Source organism: Lissotriton helveticus, chromosome 8, assembly GCF_964261635.1.
Source record: "Lissotriton helveticus chromosome 8, aLisHel1.1, whole genome shotgun sequence".
Classification (NCBI taxonomy): Eukaryota; Metazoa; Chordata; class Amphibia; order Caudata; family Salamandridae; genus Lissotriton; species Lissotriton helveticus.
This window is the reverse complement of record NC_136069.1, coordinates 73,331,701-73,349,930: the sequence shown is the minus strand read 5'-3', so window position 1 is coordinate 73,349,930 and position 18,230 is coordinate 73,331,701. Positions and strand designations below refer to the sequence as shown.

The following is an 18,230-nucleotide window of genomic DNA, read 5'->3' as shown; positions in this document are numbered from 1 at the left end:
TGTGTTGAATGATGAGATCTACCTTTAGTGAATCTGTGTGCCTAGGCCTGACAGAATCCTTTGTGTTGAACCTTCCCAAAGTGAGAAGGGCGACAGTGAAGAGGTTCTTACAACCAACTCTTCATGTTTTGACAATAAGAGAAGACACAGACCCAAGGCTGAATTTATCATCGCTAACAGAAAAGTTGATCTAATGGTAGACTCAGGGTCGTTGTACACCATTGTAACTAAGAGGATATATAAACAAGAATGGCCCAATGTTTGCTTGTTACCCAAATATATAAACCCAGGTGGCTATCAAGGAGAGGAGATAGACATACTGGGTTATATAGTGGCAGATATTTATTTTAAAAATAGGTCTGTTAAAGGTAAAGTTTACGTTGCTGAATCTGGCTCCCCCATATTAGGTTGGTACCATCAGTACGACCTACATATCAAGATTGACCCCCATGGTGTAGAGCAAGTCATGGTCGTAGATGATCTCACTGTTGAGGACATTTTAGAGGGTGCCAAAGAAGTGTTCAGAGACCAACTTGGTAACCTTGAGGGTTACATCCACGAGATAAAACTCAAGTCTAGAGCCATTCCCGTCCAGCATAAGCTCAGAAGGGTTCCCATTATGGTAAGGGGCGAAGTCAAGAAGATGTTAGATGAAATGTTATCCAGTGGGATTATTGAACCTGTTGAGTGCTCTCCATGGGTTTCACCCATTGTCATCACAGAGAAGGCAGATGGCAATTTACGTTTCTGTGTTGACCTGAGGAGTATGAACCAAAATATTATTCCAGGCACCTTTCTCCTGCCCAACATTAACGAGCTTATCTTGTTGTTTCAAGGGGCTAAAGAAATTTCAAAGTTGGACCTTCGCCATGCCTATCACCAAATACGGTTGCATGACTCCTCTAACCAATTGACAGCTTTCATAACCATTGAAGGCATCTTTCAATTCACCAGGATGCCTTTCGGACTATCCTCTGCTGCCAGTGTTTTTCAGAGGATGGTGTCGGAAGTGTTTAGAGGCATGAAGAACATCATCTACTTCCAGGATGATATCCTAGTTTTTAGGTTTCGCCTATTATCATTCGCTTGCGAATGTAATAGGCGAAAATTCAAGGGCTCGATCGACTCGTCAAACCACTGTGGTTTTTCCACAGTGCATGTGAGGGTCACGTGACCACAAAAGCGGGTCACGTGACCACACAAGCACGCGCATCTCCCTAATCCGCCTGCCACACTTCTCCCCTCGCTCGCATTCCCGCCCCCCCACCAGGCTCTCCCGCCCCCATCCGGCTTCCCTCCGGCCATTTGCCAGCATTGCGAGGCCATTTGCCTTTACATGGACACAAAGGCGAAACTTAGACATAAATAAAATGTACTTCAAATTAAACAAAGAATCAGTTAACAACTCCTGTTTTCACCAGTACGTAATGTAGCACGCAAGGCACAACATGCCGGAGCGCTTTTGAAGATTCTTTCTTTCTTTCTTTTCGAAGGTTTTTTTTTCGTTCCTTTGGTTTCCTCCCTTTTTTTTCCTTTCCTTCTTGCAGCCTTCGTGTGCCTTTTCCCTTACTTCACTGCGAGCCAGCCTCTCTTCACAGTAAGTACCTAGGGACGCCGAGGACTCCCATGCATGTGAACTACAGCCGAACACATGCCCCTTGTCTGTGGCTCCCGCAGCCGCTCGCAGATGCCCCTGTATTCTAAGCCATTCTAGCACTCACGTGAAATGTTTCTGCAGCTCGACTCCCCCACCCCGTGTGTTTGGTTTCACATTTGCACGTCTCCTATGCTGCGATTTCCAGTGGTTCTCAGGGCCAGCCTGACCTGACCCTGGGCGACTGAACACCTCCTTGTGGTGGTAAACGGAATAGCCGCTGGAGTGATAATGAAAGTCGGCTTTCTCACGGCACCGTGGTCTTGAGCACGTCACAGGAGTTTAAATGTTTTTATTTGTGCACTTTAATATAAGTCAAACTCGAGCCAATGGTATTGGGTGCATGAGCGCCTGTTACATTACACGAGGTCACATTCATTTTTTTAGGCACATGGAGAAAAGTGATTTGCTCAGAATAATTCTGGTGGAAAATCCTGCTTCCTATGGCGAGCTCGCGCTGCAATGTACATGGGAGTGTTTTACATCTCCAATGTATACCAAAAACATTACATCTATGTCTCATGAACACGTTGTATACAGAAACATTTTTTTATCCCTGCTGTAGGCTTTAAATCGTTTAGGTAGGACTCCAAACGGTAGATACACCCATTGGCTTTGCCAGTGATTGGAACAAGTAAACTGGATTACTATCATGAATTAAAAAAAACATGAGTATGTGTCTAAAAATCCGTCTCCCCTACTGGTTCTCGTACAGAACGTTTCAAGGGTTCGTCTAGAATTTTAACTGCATAGAAAAGACAAGCACTGGCGTTGCCAATAGGTTTCGCATTTGGAAAGTTGGAGCTATTGGTTTTGTAAATGACATTTTATATTTATATATTGTTATTGACAATGCCAATAACGATATATAAATATAAAATGTCATTTACAAAACCAATAGCTCCAACTTTCCAAATGCGAAACCTATTGGCAACGCCAGTGCTTGTTGGTGATAGTGAGAAGAGTCACAACTTGGCGCTAAAGGAAGCACTTGCAAGGCTTCTAGAGGCTGGTTTAATGCTACGCAGAGAAAAATTTGCTTTCCTCGTCACGGAAGTGGAGTACTTGGGACACTCCCTTTCTAACGAAGGAGTTAAACCCAAAAGAGATCTGCTGGCCTCCATAAGGGGGGCTCCCACTCCCTGTAAAAAGGATCAATTGCGATCCTTCCTTGGATTAATTGAGTATTATTCCAAGTTTGTCAAAAATTTTGCAAGCAAAACTGAACCTTAAAAAGTACTTATGAGAAAGGTTGTAAACTTTACATGGGGAACAGACCAACTTACCTGTTTTGAAAAGATCAAACATGAAATTTGTTATGCAGGAATTCTAGTGCCATTTAATGTTAATGCTAAAACGATAGTCACGGTTGATGCAAGCAACACTGGTATTGGTGCTGTTCCATCACAGAATGATGGTACTTCCGAAAAAACTGTATCTTTCGCTTCATGCACCATGACAACCATTGAACGTCATTACTCAGTGATTGAAATAGAAACTTTAGCTGCCACTTGGCGTGTTAAGTATATCAGAACATATGTCTGGGGACGTAAGAATCTTCTCCATACAGACCACAAGCCACTACCTAAAATGTTGTCACCTGGTAGGACCGGAAAGGGATCAGCCAGCCTAGCTCGCCTGGCCTCCAAATTACAAAAGTACAACTTTCAGATAGAATTAATTTCTGGGTGGCTCAATGTCCAAGCAGATTGCTTATCACGTTTGCCTTTAGAGTGGGAAAAGAGATAAGATTAGGGTCCCTAAAAGTGCAAAGAAGGTGCCATTTCATGTGTGGAAGATGTTGTTCAATGGAGTTGTGGGGTGGTCAACAAAGAAGAGTGGGTGAGTGCTATGTCAGAGGATGAGGTACTTAAGGTTGTCCACAACCTCATTCTTAAAGGAGGGCGTAGAGAGAGCACCTTGCCTTGTAATGTGAGACCTTTTAATTCTATTATCAACAAATTATCTATTGTTGCAAACCAGATTATCATGCATGGTGATAAAATTGTTCCTCCCCTTGGCATTCGCAAGAGGTTATTTGACATGGCCCATGAAGGACACATGGGGCAGACTATTACCAAGAAAAGATTGAGGAGCGAGTTTTGGTGGCCGGGAATGGATACTGAGGTTGTCGATTAGGTTGAAAGGTGCAGTGAGTGCAAGGAGTGTGAAAAGAGGTTGAAGGTTGGACCACAGTCTGTTCCGAGTTCCATCCATGATCCCGGTGTGAGTTGGAATAGTATTTGCCTGGACTTCATTGGACCCATGCCCAGAGTTCACCCCGATAAAAGGTTTGGAATGTTTGTCATGGATGTTCACTCTAGATGGCTGATTGTGCACCTTCTTCCCTAAATCACCACTAGAGTCATCATAAAAGTGTTACACTGCATTTTCAAAGAAGGCTATCCCAATGTCTTTATTACAAACAATGGCACGCAGCTGAGTTCGGGTGAAATGAGTGAATTCTTATGCCATTGTGGGATCAAACATTCTCGCACTGCACTTTATAATCCCCAGTCCAATGGTTTTGTAGAAAGAGCCAACCGCATGATTAAAGGTGCTATTGGTCTCGCTCTCACCAATAACCTGGATGTCGATGAGACCTTGAATGAACTGGAGTGGGCTTACTGCACAACTGAAAATACCACTACCGGTGTTGTTCCTTTTGTTGCCATGCGCAGAAGGAAACCCTCTACCAAACTGGTACCCTCTTGGGTCAGAGAGTTATTGGATGGGAAGAGTGTGCATGTGGGTAATGCATCTAAATCCACTACTGCACCTACTCTTGTGAACACTCAGCCTATGTCCCACACCAGTCTCCAGGCCGGAGATTGGTTTAAAGTCAGATCTGGTCGTTGGGTTAAGGGTGTGTGTAAGTATCGTGGCCCTTTCCAGGTTAAAGAAGTTCACCAGTGGCATGTTGTTTTGTCAAATGGAGAAAAGTGGAATCTACGTAGAGTAGCCAAGTACTGCTCACGAGACAATCCACCCAAGGGTAGCAGGGGTAGAGATTCTTGTTCAGGTTATATGTTAGCACATGATTATCAATTATTGAACAGTTCTCGCTCTTGTGCAGAAATGAGAGCTCCTGGTCCCAGTGGTGATAACTTGGGTGTTCGCCAGGGTCACAGTGATGTAGATCAAGATTTACATCCTTCACAAGCCACTCAATGTTGTCAAAAAACATTGCTGGTCAATGGGCCTCCTCACCACTTACAGGATTTCCTAGTGGATTAGCCCTTTCTTTTCTTTGCTCTCTTTCTGCCTCTCTGACTCCCCCGGTCCTGCATTCTTCCTTCTTCCTTTCATCCTTGCTCTCGCTTTTCCTCTCCTTCATCTCCTCTCCTGTTCATAGCTATTGCGTGTGTTAGTGTACCTGCGTGTAGAACAAAGGGGGGTATGTTATGATGTCCCTTGCGTTGAGGCCGCGCGCCTCCATGGAATGCTCTTGTAACAACGTTCTATTGTTACGTGGCGTTCCTCGCGACCTCTGCAGTTTGTCAGTTACTGCTGGCTGAGGCGTGAGGGAAGCTGCGATTCTGTGCCATGAGAGAATAAACCTTTGTTAACTGACACCTGCCTCCGTGTCATCCCTTCATTACAACACAATCCTTCAGCCAGTTCAGTGCAGGCCTCACCCAGGATCAACAAGAATTGGCATTGCCAATAGGTCTCGCTTGGGGACCTTATAAGTATTTAGTTTTGCAGCACAATATCCGATTATGCAACAACGATAGTGTGCTGCAAAACTAAATACTTATAAGGTCCCACAAGCGAGACTTATCGGCAATGCCAATGCTTGTTAATTCTGACACCAAAACGCATTACTACAGGCACAGGCCCAAACGACAAGCCGCCATCCGTAGCGCGTGCATCTCATTGCCAAACCAGACGACACGAAAAAATCCCATGGGGAATAAGGAAGGTTCTAGAAATCTCCTCCGTGGGCAAAAAGGAAGCAATATGTGTCCGGACATTATGTCTTTGAAAACACTGTCTAGGCTATTTTTCTGCGGATAGAACTTTTAATATGGAACACACAAAAATTATTTGGAATGTGAAAAACCAAAATTTAGTTAGATATTTATAATGTTCTGGTTTCCATTAAAAAATGGTATCCCGGATGAAGAGGTACAGGTAGAATTGTGTTTTTCTGAACGCCGATACATAGATAGGCAGGCGGGACCGGAAAACCTAACACAATAAGTATAAATATACTCAGAAAATATAATACACACGGTCGAATGACAACATGCCAACACTGAATAAGGACACACAAAACGGGGTGGGGGTACTACTGCTTGAGGATGAGATGGTTTGTGTGGTTTCCTCATTCACAAAAAAGCAGAGAGAAAGTGGCACGAAAAATAGAAACAACGGAAACATTGTTGGCGAAATAGTTCATGCAACATTTTTCTAATGACGCATTTTGTTTTTTCTTTAATTTACACTGATTCAGTGGAAACTCTGGTTTCCATGTATCTGGTGTAGCATGTTAAACCATATAACAACCACGATGCGGCAACGCATCGTATGCGTTTATTTCGCTCGCTGCTTCACTCACTGACTGACTTGCCTCCTTTGACAGAAACTAATGCACAAGGTTGGGGAATCTAAGACCAGCGACAGAATACAACGTGGATGCATGTGATTAACACTGGATACGCAAAACGAAATCACCAGACGATATAAAAGCGGGAGGGATGATAGGAGGGAGTCGGGGAAGTAAGGCTGAGAGCAAGCAAGCTAGGGAGTACGGATGGATGGGAGGGGACGACGGAAGAAAGAAAAAGAAACGCGGGAACTGAGGGAATAATGTTTGGAATAGGAAGGAAGGCAAGAAAGGGGACGGAAGACTTGAGGAATGGGAAAGAATTGAACGGAGAAGAAATTAAGGCTATAAACTGAGGGAGGGGAAGAATGAGTAGAGGAAGAGGAAGGGCCTCATTTAAAAACAAGCAAAAGCAAATGGAAGCAAATGGTGGGGGCCTGAAGGAGGAGGGGGTGCGAGGGATGAGGGAACACGGCCTGGGGGAAGCTGGCTGGGGAGAGAATGCAGAGCGCACGCTGGGCGAAGCCCTTTGATGTGCTGTGAGCGGCCGGGAATGAATGATTAGGGGAGGAGAAGCGGGAAACTGAAAGTACCGCCGGCCTGCGGCCGGCCATGAATAATTAGGGGAGGAGAAGCCCTGGCCGTGAATGCGCGTGCATGTTTGCTCACGTGGTTCACATGAACTGCATGAAAACACCAGCAAAAAGCTGGTGGTTTCATGATGTTTTCGCCACTTGAATTCTCGCGCCGCTCGATGCGCATGCGCGCATCGATAGGTCCCGAGACCTAAAAAGGGGTCTTTAGCCGGTCCTCTTTACCCCTGTCTGGACACCCAGGCCAAAATACTTGTCATCATCTGCCCGTGGGACCCGGCCTCAGGTGCCTCCAGCCTGCTCAGTGGAGGGGGGTCAGGAAGGCGATACTGCGGCCCTTAGTTGTCCCCCCTTTCCTAGCTCCTCACCTGCAGTGCCGCTGCCGCATCGTCAAGGATTCATGTCCGAGAGCCGCAGAGTTCCTCTGTGATCTGAAAGAAGACAGAGCCGCAGTCCTACTAGCGAGGGCCCTGGGCCTTCGAGCACCTTGGCCTGAGGGGCCACGGGCCACCGGGGCCGGCCGTCACGATTGGTAGTGAATGAGGAAGTAGCATAAGTATCCTTTCCTACAGTGTGCCCCTTCCCCAATTCGCCGGCACAGGCCACATCACCGTAGTCGGCCTCTGTCGGGCATCTTCAGCCACCTGTGTCACACTGCACCATGCCGGCACCCCGATCAGAAGCCAGCGCCAAACGGGGGCAGGCTCTCCGGCGCAGGAGTGCAAGCCAGAAGTCAGGACAGTAGGGTCTGCATCCTCACCCTTCCGTAGCCTCCGTCCATGCGGCGAGCTGCTCCTCCCCTACCGGGCCTCGCTCTAGCAAGGATACATTTTGAATGGCTGCTGTAACTTCTCTATGCAACTACTGACTCCCCACACAGCACATGCACCGTGGGGCAGGTCTCCGCTTTAGTTGCAGACGTTTATCCACAGGATCAAGTCCGATTACTGGGCAGGCGGCTGGCCGGGAGCTCAAGAGCTCATGTCCGGTCGACCGTGTTGCTTGGCCACGCCCCGATATTATAGCTATTCAGCAACAATTCCCCTTGTCTCATACTGTATAAATCTTCTATTTTAAAACATCAACTTTTAATAAATGAGTGTCAAATATCTGATTTACATATTTCTGTGTGGAATAAGTGTATTACTGAAATTGGAAGTTGCCTGTTGACCTATATTCTCATGCATGTGATGGGATATAGTAAATGAAAAGAGGGCTGTTTAATTCTTTTTTTAACTAAAGCATTTATACAGATAAAAATTTGATATAATGGTATTGATGAATATGTGACCAATTCTTAGAAAATTGATTGGACTATATAGATTTGCATAACTTGTCTAGCAAGATTGTCTAGTGTGTATTTTATTATAATTTGTCAAATTATGATTTGTATATAGCACTAGCTGGACCAGGAGGTGTCTGAGCACTTTACATGTTGTGTGATGGTGTTTGTGGGAGTTGCATGAGGGGATTTGTGGGAGTCATGGTTGACCTTTGTCTTTAAAGCACCAGCAAATGTATTTGAGATATACTGCAGCCATTGTGCCACACTAAAAAACGCAGTTTGATTTTGTCACTAAGATGCAAGGGTATTGGCATTGTTAGAGCTCAAAATCATCTTCTTTTTTTATTTACTACACAACATCGTTACCCATTTAGACACAGAAATCTGAATGTGCATTTTGCAGACGTGGGGAAAAATTACACAGAAAATGGCAATAGCACATTTACAGCTATTGCTTTACATGGTAGGGTATCATGATAAGAAAGTGGTGCAAAATTGTATGTGATACATTGCTGATGTTTATAATAGTGATATTAGACATTATAAAGATCAGATAATTCCCAAAATGATTTCAGTAAAATGAATTAAAAAATAATTGTCATGTGTGTATGTTGCGAATTTATTTTTTTGGGCAATAGGCCATATTTAGCATTAGGGGGTTTTACGAGTCTGGCAGTCCATGGACTGCCAGACTCATGGGGGTACCGCAGTGGCAGGCTCCCGGCCACCCTATTACGATCAGGCTGGTTGGGCCGCCCTGGGACCACCGAAACCGCAATGGATCAGAGATTCCTGGCAGTGGTGCGGCGGTCTTGAGGCAGCAATATGCTTGGCTGGGTCGCAGCGGCCCTGCCAAACATTTTAGGATGTTCCTCACCACCACATTTTTCATGTAGGTGTGACCACCATGAAAAGTGTGGTGGTGAGGAAACAAAAGGGGGCCTTCATAGCCCCCATGTGCATCATGCCATGTGGATGCACACAGGGGGGCGCAACATGTCCCCCCTGTGTGCATGCACACCAGTACCTGCATAGCATGGACCGCAGCAATTGCCTTGAAATGCATTAATTCATAACACTTGCACAATGTCTTTTGCAACGAAGCAGTACTGTTGCTACGTATCTGTGGTTAATCTATGCAATTGTGTTTGCTCGATTTGTAACTTGTGTAACTGCTACTGTCTAGCATATACTTCTTGTCCCTACTGTTACTATGTGTTTGTGCTCACTCCATGTGATTGTATTTACTACATGTGTAACTGCTGCTTTGTCAACTTTGTAAATCGCTCTGATACTTTCAGGTTGAGTTCGTGCTCAATAAAACATAATAAAAATATTCACATGTTTTCTCTGGTATATTTTTCAAAAAAATAGATTATTCATGTTTGTAAAAAAAAAATTTAAAACACACTTATTATATTAAGTTATTTTTGTACTACTCCATTGTACTATATTTTATAAAGTCATTAGAAAAGAAAAGACTTTGGTAATCCTTAAGGTTACTCACACAATTGAATGCGAATGATACAACTACAATTATGATGCCACATATTAACCAACATATTGATACCATAAAAATTAAAAGAACAGTGCAAAAAAAGTTGTAGTGACTCAATGCAGTATGCACAAAGGTGCACCCATCATGTTTCTTACTTAAATCAACACAAATGCAATTTTAAGCACGCTGGTTGATATGAACCCAATTGTGTCATAGAAAAGGCAATTGTTTTTTGACCCATAGACCTTCAGATTGATATAGTACCTCTTAAAAATGTTTGCTAAGCTCTTCCTAGCATTTTATCATGACGCTAAAATCATCTACCATTGTCTCTTTTGCAGGACAAATCCATGGTTGAAAAGTACACATTTAGTGTTTTCCGAGCAATATCACAATTGGTCACAATGGGTTATGGCTCAACAGAACCTCCCCGAGGTAAAGGATATGCATAGTTAGATTTAGAAATGGAAGACTAACACTACTAGCCATAATATTTTCTTCAAGTTGTGTGTTCAAGGTAAAATGTAATTCTATGCAATTTCTGATACTTGATATTAGTTGAGACCAACAACTTTAAAGATTTGGTAAGTGTGTTTGAAGCTTCTGTGATTGAAAATGTGACTCATTATAAATTGAAATGTGATATCACTGTCATAGGATGTTCTCTCATTTTCATAAACGGGTACAAAATCTCCGCAGATTTTTTGAGTCTCTGGAACACATATAATAGGCAATATTTTCTAGTCTTTTTACTTTTATTAGTTTAAAAAATACATTAAATTCCCCATCAACTATCAGGATTCATTTCGTAGAAACCACTAAAATGTCTTCCCTCTTAAAATAAAAATAGAACATGTAGACTCTGATTGGCTTTTTGCAAGCTGTGTCCAGGTGCACTTGAATGTTTGAAAGTTCGAAAAAATCCCACACTTCCCGTTAGTCAGTGTTAGACTGGCGAAGAAGTAAACATTTTCAGCTTACAGTCAGGATCCTGAAAACATAGCATTTAGGGTTTTGTTTCCTTTTCCCTACTTTCTCTTGTAGTAAATGCCATTGTTTACATACATTTGTGAGAGGTGGTACTCCCACCACACAAACTCTTTGACTGATGACCTGCTTGTGGAGGGAAAACGTATTGGAATCAATACTACAATGTATCTATTGTCTGCCTTCAGGACTCTTCTCACTCCATTAAGACTTACAACCTCTGTCAACTCTGGAGATGCTATAAAATAGACTTGTGGATGAGGAAGGATTTCACCTCAAAACTCTGCCACAGAAGGACGGTCATTTAACCTCGCCGGCCTTTAAGAGAAGGAGCCTTCCCATTCTTTTTCTGTTCTGGATGTGGCCCCAGTCAATGTCAAGACAATCAACAACAAGCATTTGCAATGCAATAGGTCTCGCATTATGAAAGTTTGAGCTATTGGTCTTGTAAATGACAATTTTTTTATTTATGTGTTGGTTTTGAAAATAGCTAAATTAATAGCTTTGTCATTTACAATGCCAATAGTTATAACTTTCGCAAATGTGACACCTATAGCATTTGTAATGCAACATGTTTTGTATTTACGTGACTTAGATGAATTGATATTACAAATATTAAATAATTAATACTTAAATAAAAGTGATTGTAATTTATAATGGCAATAGCTTAAACTTTTGTAAATAACTTTTGTGAAGATTATGTTCAGTTTTATTGTGACGAAAATCCAAGAACAGAAGTGAAATATTAACATCTTTTTGTGACATTTGTACTAAAGCTTGAAACATTGAGAGAACATATTTGAACCAGTTGTTGTTGAATGGTTGCACAGATTGATGCTGTGATGGCGCGGAGTGATGTTGTGGTGGCGCTGAGTGATGCTGTGGTGGTGCTGAGTGATGCTGGGGTTGCACTGAGTGATGCTGTGCTAGTGGTGAGTGATGTTGTGGTGTCCCTGAGTGATGCTGTGGTGTTGCTGAGTGATGCTGTTCTTTTGCGATATATAGAGTGAGGGCGATAGATAGAGTGAGGTCGATAGATAGATAGAGTGAGGGCAATAGATAGATAGGGTGAGGGCGATAGATAGAGTGACGGCGATAGATAGATAGATAGATTGTTGTGTGTGTCGTTGTCGTGTGTGTTGTTGTTGTGTGTTGTGTGTGGTTGTAGTTGTGTGTGTGGTGTTGTATGTGTGGTTGTTGTGTTGGTGTGTGTGTGTGTGTGTGTGGGGTGTTGTGTGTGGGGTGGTGTGTATGTTACTGGAGCAAATATTCCATTGAAGTAGGTCGGCCAGAAGGTAAAAAAAAACAGCCCGAACCAGAAAAATTCTGTAGGTCTTGTCACTATACTATTATCGACCTCAGCAACATGAAATGCCAGCAGTGCACATGTTTTGTATTTGATCTTGATTGTAAAAAAGAAATTATCAACGCTACAGGATGTATTAATTAACTCGGAGGAAGGTCGCAAAAGTAGCTCTTGGAATAGTGTGACTTTTTAAAAATAATTTTGGGAAATGGCTGCTAGGAATGGTCTGACAAATTTGCGTTCGTTTTAAAGGACTTAGTGCAGGTTATTCAAATATATAGTGAGGAGAGGGGAGAGTGAGGACAGGGGAGAGTGAGGACAGGGGAGAGTGTAGACTGAGAAGAGGGGAGTCTGGGTAGAGGGAGGGGAGAAAGGGGGAGAGTGAGGAGAGAGAGGGGAGAGTGATGAGAGAGGGGGAGAGGATAGAGGAAGGAGAGTAGAGAGAGAGGAGAGTGGAGAAAGGGGAGAGAGTGAGTATAGAGAGGTGAGAGTGAGGAGAGTGGGAGGAGATGGGAGTGAGGAGAGAGGGGAGAGGTGAGGAATGAGGGAAGAGTGTGAGGGTGTAGAGGGAGGGGAGAGAGAGAGGAGAGGGGATTTATTTATTTATTTATTTAATTAAAAGGTTTTATATAGCGCTGCTGGACCCGAGACTATCAGAGCGCTTTACATAGTTAAAAGAAGATAACATAGGAACATAAACAGGAATATATTAAATACAGACTACAGTTTTTTAGTTTATAGGGAGATTAAAAGAAACAATAGAAGAAGAATGAGAGAAGTTCAAGTTCAGGTATTTATAAAGCGCACTACTCACCGAGAGGGTCTCAAGGCGCTGGGGGGAGGGGTTTACTTTTTATCGAATAGCCATGTTTTCAGTTCTTTTCTGAAGGAGATGTGATTCTGAGTAAGGCGGAGGTGGGTGGGGAGTGAGTTCCAGGTCTTGGCAGCCAGGAAGGAGAAGGATCTGCCACCCATGGTGGTTTTTCGGATGCGCGGGACTGCGGCGAGGGCTTGATTGGATGATCTTAGTTGGCGGGTGGGATAGTAGAAGGACAGTCGGGTGTTGAGGCATTCGGGTCCTAGATTATAAAGGGCCTTGTGTGCGTGGGTAAGAAGGCGGAAAGTAATTCTTTTGTTGAGTGACCGGTGATGTGCTCTTGGCGCGGGATGTCTAATATGAGTCTCGCTGATGCGTTTTGGATGCGCTGGAGTTTTTTCTGCAATTTTGTAGTAATTCCGGCGTAGAGTGTGTTGCCATAGTCCAGTCGACTCGTGACCAGTGCATGGGTGACAGTCTTTCTTGTTTCGAGGGGGATCCAGCGGAAGATCTTTTTGAGAATGCGAAGGACGTTGAAGCAGGAGGACGATACGGCGTTGACTTGTCTGGACATTGAGAGGGAGGAGTCTAGAATGAAGCCAAGGTTACGTGCATGGTCTGTGGGTGTGGGCGCAGATCCCAAAGCGGAAGGCCACCAGGAGTCGTCCCAAGCTGAAGGGGAGGATCCTAGGATGAGCACCTCCGTCTTGTCTGAGTTGAGTTTTAAGCGGCTCTGTTTCATCCATTCGGCTACTTCTTTCATACCTTCGTGAAGGTTGTATTTGGCGGTGTTGGGGTCTTTGGTGAGGGAAAGGATTAGCTGGGTGTCGTCGGCGTAGGAGATGATGTTGAGGTTGTGTTGACGTGCGATGGAAGCGAGGGGACTCATGTAGACGTTGAAGAGGGTGGGACTGAGTGAGGAGCCTTGAGGTACGCCGCAGATGACTTCGGTGGGCTCTGAGTAGAATGGGGGGAGTCGGACTCTCTGTGTTCTCCCGGCTAGGAATGAGATGATCCAGTCCAAGGCTTTTCCTTGTATGCCGATGTTGTTGAGGCATTGTATGAGGGTGTTGTGACAGACAGTGGCGAAGGCGGCGGAGAGGTCGAGTAGAATGAGGGCCACTGTTTCACCGTTGTCCAGGAGTGCTCGGATGTCGTCGGTCGCCGCAATGAGGGCAGTTTCGGTGCTGTGTTTGGCTCGAAAGCCGTTCTGTGAGGGATCCAGGGAGTTATTGGATTCAAGGAAGGCTGCTAGTTGGCTATTGACGGCTTTCTCGATGACTTTGGCCGGGAAAGGGAGTAGGGAAATGGGTCGGTAGTTTTTCAGATCTGAGGGGTCTGCTGTTGGTTTTTTCAGAAGGGCGCTGAGTTCGGCGTGTTTCCATATTTCTGGAAAGGTGGCGGAGTCGAAGGAGCAGTTGATGACATCGCGGAGTTGGGGAGCGATGATGGAGTCAGCTTTGTTGAAGATGAAGTGGGGGCAGGGGTCAGAAGGTGAGCCAGAGTGAATTGAGTTCATGAGGCGAATGGTGTCTTCAATGGTGATTGGGTTCCAGGAGTTGAGGTAGTTAGTTGGAGGGGTGGGATCTGAAGTGGGTGGGGTGAGTTGGTCATTGGGAGTATTCTTGAAGCTGTTGTGGATGTCGGCAATTTTGTTGTAGAAGAAGGAGGATAGCGCATCGTAGAGGTCTTGGGAGTTAGTGATGTCGTTGGATGCTGCGGGAGGGTTGGTGAATTCTTTGACGATATTGAAGAGTTCCTTGCTGTTATGAGAATTGTTGTCGAGACGGTTCTTAAGTGCTGATTTCTTGGCGGATCGGATCAGTTGGTGGTGTTTGCGGGTGGCTGTCTTGAGGGAGTCCATGTTGTCTGAAGTTGGTTCTTTTCTCCATTTCTTCTCCAGGGTGCGGCATGTCTTCTTGGATTTTTTAAGGTCATCATTGAACCAGGGAGCTTTTTTGCTGGATGATTTCGACTGGTGTTTTTTCAGGGGTGCTAGTTCGTCCGCACTGTGGGTAATCCATTGCCTGAGGTTGGTGGCCGCTAGGTCTGGGTCCGTTGCCAGGGTGGGAGTGTTTTGGCTGAGTGATGTGAGGAGTTGTTCGGTGGAGATTTTGTTCCATTTTCTTCGGGGAATGGGTTGTAGATGGTTGTGGGTCAGGGTTGTTTTGTAGCTGAAGTGAACACAGCTATGATCCGTCCAGTGGAGGGCTGTAGTATGATCGAAGGAGATGTGCTTGCTGGAGGTGAAGATAGGGTCGAGTGTGTGTCCGGCTATGTGAGTGGGGGTGTCAACAAGTTGTTTGAGTCCGAGATTGGACAGGTTGTCCAGAAGGGTGGTGGTGTTGTTGTCGTGAATGTTGTCAAGGTGGTAGTTGAGGTCTCCTAGAAGAATGTAGTTCTCGGAGGCGAGGGCGTGCGGGCTGACGAAGTCAGTGATGTCGTCACTGAATTGAGATCGGGTGCCTGGGGGCCTGTAAATGAGTGTTCCTCTAAGTGTGGTCCTGGGGTCGGTGTGGATCTGAAAGTGGAGGTGTTCGGCGGTTGCAAGATTGACGTCAGAGCTGGTTGTAATTTTGATGGTGTTTCTATGGACGATGGCGATGCCTCCTCCAGTTTTTTTTATTGGTGCGGTCTTTTCGAATGATGTTGTAAGTGTCCGGTATGGCTATGGCGATGTCGGGGGCAGAAGATGCATTCATCCATGTTTCAGTAAGGAAGGCGATGTCAGGTGACGCAGTGTCGATTAGGTCCCAGAGTTCGGTTGCATGTCTGTGGACCGAGCGGGTGTTCAGTAGGATGCATTTCAAGTCGTTGGGTTCGGAGCTGTGTGTGGAGGAAGTGTGTTTGGTGAGGGTCCTGACGCAGTTGAACTTACAGGAGAGGCAGGAGAATGGGCCGTGGGTACGTCCTGGGGTAGCTTCGCAGCAAAGTGGGGTGCGTCCGGCGTTGAGGGCGAGGAGAGTAGCGGCATCATAAGTGACTCTGGGGGGTTGGGAGCGGCATAGAGCAGGGGGACGGGCGCTGGGCGCGGTCCAGGCGCGGACGGGCGTAGACGGGCTTACCTTTGGCGCACCTTCGGCGCAACTGGGGCACGAACGCTGCGCGTGGACGCTGCGCGTTGGATCATTAGTCATAAATGGATAGTGGAGGGGCGGAGCGTGGGAGGGGCAGCAGGGAGGCGGGAGCGAGGTCGAGGGAGGGCTCGGGTCAACCTGGGAAATGGCCGAACAACAACAACAACAAGGAGCAATGGGGCGCTATGAGGGCCAAAAGATGTTACCGCTACTATCGTGGTGGGAGCGAGAAAGAAGAAAAGGAGTTGGGTAAGTGAAGGGGTCATGGGAGGGGAGTAGAGGAGGGATTTGGAGGGTAGAGCATAGTGAAGGAGGGGGAAAGGGGTAGGATAAGAGCGCTTAGAGATAGAAGGGTACTTAGCAGGATTCAGGATAGCTAAAAATTAGGGCCTGGAGTGTTTATTGAGGAGAAGTAATTTGAGTCTCTTTTTGAAGAGAGGGTAGGAGGGGTTGCAGCGAAGGTCTTTGGGGAGAGAGTGAGGGGAGAGTGAGTAGAGAGGGAGGAGGGGATGTTGAGGAGAGAGGGAAGATGGGAGGGGGGAAGAGTTATTTTCCACTTTTCTAAAAGCCTTTAAAAAAACTCTCAACCTTTTTTTATTTGCACCTTTCTAAAAACCAGGACAGGCATAAGTATTTCCTTTGTTTTGGTTCCCTGGGCAGAAGTAGAAAATGCAGCGGTAGCCGTTCGAAATCTGTTGGCCTGGTCACCCTCCCATCTTCTCGACTTCAGCAGCATGAAATACCATGAAAGCAAATGTTTGGAATTTGAGTCCAATTCTTAAAAAAAAAAATATCACACACCACAGGACTCATTAATAAACTGTAAATAAGCGCTCCAAAGAAGCTTTTGTGATAGTGTGACTCTTTGTAAATAATTCTTAAAAGGGCTGGTAGGAGCGGACTGTCGAATCTGCCTTCATTTTAAAACTTATAAATAAAGTTATGTAAGTATTGCCAGAATTAGATAGGAAAAACAGAGAATGAGAGAGACAATTAGCTAGTGTAGTGTGTAATGTTTGAAACCCGTAACAAAAATAAAAAAATAAAAAATAAAAATCACCGTTATGTGTAAGTAACAATTAATGTTGTTTTTAAAATATAAAAGAACTATGAGATCGGCTTTAAATAGTAAGTAAATGCTAATCGTAAAAAATGTGGAGATGAGGCCACCATAATGTCTTTTAATTATTGACCATGCAAACAATGTTTAAGGTCTTTTGTGAAGACAAGTACTGTCTTTCCCTTAAAGTTCTCTTTTATTGGAGTTACGCATAAAAGTGATTCAGGTTAGAGGGGAAAAACAACTTAGGAGGATGTCTCCATGTGGCTTGTGCTCGGCTGGCGCCTCGGGCAACTTAGGAGGATGTCTCCAGGTGGCTTGTGCTCGGCTGTCGCCTTGGGCATGTTTACTGGTAACACGTGAAAGGCTAAAACCATTAATCAAGAAGGATGGCTCAGTCTGCCTTCTTGCCCGGTGGCGCCTCTTCACTGCTTCCTGTTTAACAATAGAGATTGTGGGAGGGGGGAGGTTGAGGAGAGAGGGGAGAGGGAAGAGGGGAGGGGAGAGAGTTATCCATTTTTTCCTTCAAAAAGCATTAACAAAACAAGGTAAATGCCCCCACCCCTCGATTACTAGTAAATTGCAGCAATAACCTGGGTTCCTGGGCTCTGAAGTCACTGGGCCCCAGTGCCACTGCACCTGCTGCACCATTGATAGCCACGCCCTTATTCCAGATGGCCTTAAGTGTAACCGAGCCGTGCTGGAGCCTAAATAACGCATTTTATCATAGAAAGATGTTGTACATTTTTAAGGCTATTTCCCCTTGCTGTACTATGTCTATCTGTTTGTACGACATATTACTGATTTCTTAGAGCTTCACGCTGTGTATTCATTGTTTCACTTTCACGTTTACTCGGCCAGGACTGTTTGACGTTAGAAAAAATGGAGCCTGGGATATAATGTTAAAAAAGCACCCCTCCATGTTTTTAAGAGATAATTCAAATATTTAGGGTCAGAAAGTGACATTGGTGCACGTAAATTATACGCAAGGGAAGTCATCCAAGCAGGAATGCAGGTGCGCTCAGCTACACTTGAGTATGTGTGGCACGTGCGCTCGATCCACTCAGGTCTTGTACACACCAGCAGGAACCACACGGAGCTCATGCAGGGACTGCACAAAGCGTATGCAGGGACCGTGCGGCGCTCATGCAGGGGCCACATGCGCGCACACACCTCATGCAGGGAGTACATGGTGCTCAAACATGAACACCACAAAGGTCGCGCATGGATGTAAAGAGCTCGCTCAGAGATGTGCGGAGCTCGTGCACGCACCACACGGAGCTCATGCAGGAACTGCACAAAGCGTACGCAGGGACCGTGCGGCGCTCATGCAGGGGCCAGCCGTAGTTCTTGTATCGCTGAAACGCGCCTTCATGTTCATATGCATCAGTCGGCGCACAC

The 18,230-nt window shown here is 45.2% G+C and overlaps 1 protein-coding gene across 6 annotated transcripts in view; it reads left to right on the top strand.

Annotated features, from left to right (window-relative positions):
* LOC144771467 (potassium/sodium hyperpolarization-activated cyclic nucleotide-gated channel 2-like) overlaps positions 1–18,230 on the top strand; it is a 1,987,727-nt gene that overhangs the window by 1,316,701 nt on the left and 652,796 nt on the right. For all 6 annotated transcript variants that reach the window (XM_078655897.1, XM_078655894.1, XM_078655895.1 and 3 more), the window contains exon 6: positions 9,924–10,017. In XM_078655897.1, coding sequence (XP_078512023.1) covers positions 9,924–10,017 — 94 coding nt within the window. The remainder of the gene's footprint in view (positions 1–9,923; positions 10,018–18,230) is intronic.